Source organism: Propithecus coquereli, unplaced genomic scaffold (genome assembly GCF_000956105.1).
Source record: "Propithecus coquereli isolate 6110/MARCELLA unplaced genomic scaffold, Pcoq_1.0 Scaffold304, whole genome shotgun sequence".
Taxonomy (NCBI): Eukaryota; Metazoa; Chordata; class Mammalia; order Primates; family Indriidae; genus Propithecus; species Propithecus coquereli.
This window is the reverse complement of record NW_012148664.1, coordinates 2,852,997-2,858,996: the sequence shown is the minus strand read 5'-3', so window position 1 is coordinate 2,858,996 and position 6,000 is coordinate 2,852,997. Positions and strand designations below refer to the sequence as shown.

Here is a 6,000-nt window from a genome sequence, read left to right as displayed (position 1 = left end):
CATTTCTGAGCTGTTCTGTATGCAAAGAAGGGAGATGACCAGAGCTGACCAGAGCAGAGCTCTAAGCTCTACTGCTATGCTCTCCTGTAACTTCAGGGACTTGTGAATGCCAAGTTTGCTCATCTCTGTTGCTTTTGTCTATCATGTCGTGAACTGCCTGTCACCTCCCTGGCTACTTATTTCACAGAGCTGTTGTAAAACGCTCAGAAAAAGTTTTGTAGTCCTAAAAAGCAAAGCATTTGGCAAAGAACTTAAAGGATCAAGTTAAGTATCATTAGCATTATACTTCCTGTCTGAATTAATCATTTCAAAGGACTCTGAGATCTGAGGCTGACAAATTCACTAAAAAAGCAGACTTATTCTAGGTTATCTTTTGAAAATCAGGCATCCTAAAAGTGCTCTCTTCTGATGTCTTGACTGAGAGAGAAGAAATTTCACAAAGAAATAAAGAGGCATACAAATGCTTCTATAATCCTACAAAGAGCCAAATTCAAGTATCAATTTATCCACTCACTGTAACAAATATTGTTAAATACACACAGAGCACTAAGCTAGATGCTATAAGGACAAAGAATTGCGTAAGGCATGTCCCTATGTCCTCCTGTACTACAACTGCACGACAAGACAAAACTTTTGTTTCGATTTCCTTCCCAAATAAACAAAGGATTCAAGTTTCCCTAGGACATGGAACATAGAAGAACAAAGTAATTTCTTTCTGGCTTCGTAGAAAAAATTTAATTTAGAACATGCTGGGGGAGAAACTCTTATCTATTAGTTTCCATGGACAAGCAGTAGCTTTCTCAAGAGTGAGCTACAGCATGACTATAACTTCCACGATAACCTGATTAAATCTGACATGCACATGACATGGGGGAGGGGCAAGGAACCCGTGTGTCCTTCAGTTTCAAAAGGAATAGTTGAAATGTATTGTCAGGGAAAGCAGGAAGAACATCACAATCATGTGGTTTGGAAAGAAGATCAAAAACGACAGAACAGAATTATTCCGAATAACTGCAAGTCACTTGGGCTTCCTTAAGCGCCCTGCCATATTAAATCACACGTGGCTCTGCAATGAAAGGAAAAGTTAAGGCCTGTCTCATGCCTCACTTCTGCCACTGACTGAGCTTAAGGAGGACAATTAAGACAACCTTTTAACGTTAATCAATGAAAGGCAGAAATTGTAGCCTGGACAGTTAACAGAATAAGCTCATTAATGTTGGGTAAAAGATTTGTTGAGCAATTAGTCAGTGTCTTTGGCCAATTAATTTAAAACAGGAAGCCCCAAAATTCCTTAAAGCATTACTGGTATTAGTTTTTTAGACTGATTGTCCCAATATATAAGTTTTTTTATGTGTTTACCTTTTTCCCTAGAGTTACAGCTAAACTGTTCTCAAAAATAGAACCAACTTCCTAAAATCTACTTCTTTCACTTTTAATATGCTATTTTTCCAAAGCCACAGAACTAATATCCTTCAACAAATGGAGTAAAGTGAGTGCTAATAACTTGCACTTTTGTCCAAGAAAAGGGGCATAAAGAAGGGTTTACACCCCAAGGTACAGAGGGGCACACAATGGTCAGTATCACATTAAGGAAATCTACAGCACATCAAATAAAATTTTGAAGTTATGGTTCTGCTCAAGCTGAACCATCTTTGCAGACAGCCAATCACCAAGGCTGCTGTATTTAGAGTTCAGACAGTAAGAATAGGCAACTTCTTCCCAGAAATGGAAAATAAGAGTCAACCAGCACTACATCCCATGGTATGATCTCATATGCAGCACATGAACAATTCTTGTTATTTATTTTCTTCAAAATGAAAAGTAGATCAACTTACATGGCTCTCTGGCAATGAACTGAGGTACAGTGTTGGGCAGAGCAGTACTGGGGTTTGGAGTCCCTACTAGTTTGTTCTTGGCCATCTTCGTGTTTGCCTTAGCAAACTCTAGTCGTAGTGTTTGCGGAATTTCAGGATCGAAGCGGATGCCCTTTGGAAACAAAGAACAAATGGAAGATGTTTTCATTTCCTTAGAGTCAAACCGGAATGGTGACAAAATAAACACACCAGTAAACCCTAGCCTATCAGGAAGAAAGGTCAATAAGAGCTCTCATTCTCACTACTTACATGGAATATACAAAACCCCACAACACAACTTGTTCAGGAAGTCAGGGGGATTTAGTTTACTCAATTTAAAAATTTAGTTACATGAATTTTCAACGATCCTCTTTGTTCTTTCACAAAAACTTTCCAGTTCAACTTTTAAAATTTGAACCAGCAAATTCCTAGCACCAGTAAAAACTGTGATTAATGGTTATCAGTGAGAATGAAAGAATTAATGTAAAGACCTGTGCAATACTGGAGTCTGACGCCTAAAATCCTAAGAGGCCTGGGCTCTGACTTAAAAGAACATAATTCTTTGATGCTTTTATTTATTTTTTTCATCTCCTTCCAGAACAAAGGACTTCAATGCTTTTAGTTTCATTACCTACAAATGGAGAAAAAGATTCGCATCTCTTTCTAACTGCAGAACTTTATAAAGGTAATACAAGTACTCCATGTTAATCGGAAGATAGAAATTAAATCATTGTAAGGTTTCCATATAACCCATATCATTTGATTCCAGTTAGCTTATAAATTTATATAAAATTATATAAATCTAAATGTCTTGATGTAGTTAAGTCCTGATTTTGATTATAGTTGGCTTACTGGCCACATGGAAAGGCAAAGGATTATATCAGCCAAAGAGATAGTAATTTCAATTACCTTTGACCCTATCGTTACAGTTTACCTACAACAAACCACGATCAATAAAATAAATTGCAAAATCGTGAAAGACAAGATTTAGGACAAGACAAGTCTATTTTGGAAACTTCCCTTTTAAGAATGCCTTTCTTACTAAGCATAATGAAGAACCTTCCGATAATTAAGACCAATGCTATGAATTATAGACCCCCAACAATAATGTCAAAAAACATCCCAGCCTGGCACTGTGGTGCACCTATAATCCCAGCTACTCAAAATACTCAGAAAGCCGAGGCTAGAGGATCACCTGAGCCCAGGAATTCAAGACCAGCCTGGGTAACATGGCAAGAACTCGTCCCCCACCCCTCAACAACAAAAAAGCCATCCCAGAACAGAGCATCCAAAATAGACCCAGGTCCCATGTTTGTCTTATGGTGTGTTCCGAATGCACCCGTTACATATGTGGATCTCGGCGCCCCAGAGCCCTCCTTTTTTCTTAATTAGCTTGTAGAAAAATAAGAACAAATTTCCAAAAAAGAAAGAAACTCTTACTCTGTAGACCAGGACAAATGACTCTGAACTTCAGAGGCTCAGCTTCAAGGATGCAAGGGGGAGCTTGTGACTGGATGGTGATGCACCAAGAGGAAGTAAGGGGGAAGGGAAGAGAGGTCCTCAGGGAGACACAACCAAACTCACAGAGCCCTGACCTGCAGAAGTCCTGGAGGGGGTGGGATTTCTTTGTGAGCCTGATTTATTCATTCTCTAAGAAGGAAAACCAATAGAAAACAGCAAACAAGGCAGGGAAAAGACACCCTGTGTACACCTAACCAACACAAAAAAGTGACAAGGGGTGTCAGTTTTATAAAACAGAAAAAGAAATTTTCTTTAACTGGTCCCCCCTTTTTTTTTTTTTTGAATTTGGGAAACCTCAGTATTATCTTGCCAAAAACATACATAAGGAAAAAACAAGGCTGCGTTCTGAAGCAGTATTTATTTCTACAACTTCCACTTAAAAGCATTTCATCCTAACAAAGCTAATGTCACGACAGAATAAATATTTCCAAATATGGGCCTGGAGAGCTGCGGTTCAAGTGCAGTCCCTGGCGATCACTGCAAGGTACGCAGTGGAAGGGCTTGTACATTCACGTCACCTCCCCGTCAGACACCGAGCAGCAACTTGTCTGGCACTGAACTTGACCAGCCTTTCCGTGAAGAAGCAACTTGCCTAAATCTGAGCTCACGACGTGAGTGCTGTGGCCCAGGCCACCGAGGGTAACGCTGGACAGAGTATCCTGGGACCATTGGTAGTTCCCCGGAGCTTCTAGGTTCAGATAATGAAGCTGCACATCTGCATTCTGTGCCCCAGCTCTTGCACTGATGTTCCAGAATCGACCAAGGCTCCACACCAGGTCCTGGGCCTCTTACCCAGCCTGGGCTGGTGGCTCAGGTCCTAAAACATGCTGAACTGAGTCTCACCCACTCCCTGCCCCCTTCTTCATCCCCCTCCTCCCATTGGAGCTAAAATAACATCAACATCATGTTCCAAATCAAAGTTCCAGCATCCTTATTAAAAAAAAAAAAAAAAAAGCAAATGACCTAATTTGTTTGGCAGCTTACTCAGAGGCCAGAGGCTTAGAATTCGAGCCACATTCCTCTAACATCTTTAGCAGCAATGCCATATTTGGTAATCAATATCCTGCTGGGCTAAGTTTCTATCCATAGGGATTAGCCAAGCCAAAAACACTGAAATGTGAAAGGATGATGAAGAGGAGGAGGAAGAGGGGCAGGGGAAGGGAGAACAGGGAAGTGAAGACGAATAAAAGAAAAAGAGAGTAGTAAGAGGAGAAAGAGGAAGATAGGAAGGAGACACGAAACAAAATCCCTTGTGCTTTTAATTAAAGCCTGGTAAGATTCTTCTCTGGCCACAGTAACTTCACGTTAAATGCTGTCAGGATAAGTGGTAAGTGGAAGGGGGACCTGGGGTCTTTCAAAAACCAATCTCTCCCTCTCTCGTTTATAAATTCACCGAAACTCTTCTCTTGTCATGACAGAACCTTTCTATCTTTCTCTTCCCAATGCAAATGTTACATGGACCAGAAGGGAAAATTTCTGAGTATCAGCACACTGATTTAAGGATACACAGTGACTTACAACCCAGTGTGACTCGCTATGGGGACAGCCAGCAGCCTCAACCCACCCAGGTTCCATAGGATCAAGAGGCCGATTCCCTCCCTAAGGGCAAACTCTGGGAGATAAAAGACACAGTCAACAAATGACATATCTTTGTTAGTCCGGTATACCTGAGAGTTCAGAGTGGTTTCATGCAAAGCAGAAGGTGCCTGGGGGTGGGGGGGGCCGGGCTGGGGCCAGCATCACAGAGGAAGTGAGGGAAGAGGAGTTCACCAGGTGGCAGTCCAGGAAAGGGCTCAGCAAATTGCTGTGTGACAGGATGCAGAGAGGGTGTGTGTATGGGGGGGGACGGCTGGACAAGCAGGCTGGGGTGAGATCACAAAGGGCCTTTTATGCTGTGAGCGACAACTCTGGAGTGTGTGTTCGGCTGAGCCATGAAGTTTTTAAAATGGGGGAATAATATGATCATTTGTAACACATTCCCCGGTAACGCTGCTTGTGTAGGGACCACGTTTGAGAATCATGGTGGTCAAGGGTAACTCTAGAGGTGGTAGGGAGGATAGACTCAGTGAAGAGACTGGAACAGACCAGACAGGAAACAATTAGAGCAGCTGCGGGAAGAGAAGTCAGGGTGAGAAGGCTGCTCTGACGGTCCTTCTTGGGGAAGGGCACCCAGGGGCCAATGACAGCACAGAATTCTGCATTCTGTGTCCTTGCTGTCCTTGTCCACAGCTGATTACTAAAAAGAACAGAGGCTGCTCAAAGTGACCAAACATGTTTTCTCTTCTGGGGATTTCACCTTTGAGTGTAGAGACACAGAAAATGGAAGTGGCTGGAGCTGAGTCACCTTAATAGCCTCTCATTAGAGAAAAGGTCTCCGAATTCCTGTCACTGGGGTATGCCTGAGAGAGTCTTGTTTATTTGGTACCAAAAAACCCAGAGCACTTCTGTCAGCTAGCAGCTATCTCAGTGTCCTTACAAATGGTTCTACCATTAAAGCTAGTTTATTAGTCCTTGATGAGTTTTAGGGATGATGGAATCATTCATTTAGAGAAAAAACTGGTAAAGAATGAGGCAGAGCTATATGTACATATTGAGAAAGATGTCCATGGCTAGGTTAAAAAAAAAA

At 41.8% G+C, this 6,000-nt stretch overlaps 1 protein-coding gene across 1 annotated transcript in view; it reads right to left on the bottom strand.

The window, feature by feature from the left end:
- Window positions 1-6,000, bottom strand: part of RBPMS (RNA binding protein with multiple splicing) — a 158,542-nt gene that overhangs the window by 42,440 nt on the left and 110,102 nt on the right. Inside the window, exon 5 of the mRNA XM_012649834.1 lies at window positions 1,836-1,986. Within this exon, the coding sequence (XP_012505288.1) occupies window positions 1,836-1,986 (151 nt within the window). The remainder of the gene's footprint in view (window positions 1-1,835; window positions 1,987-6,000) is intronic.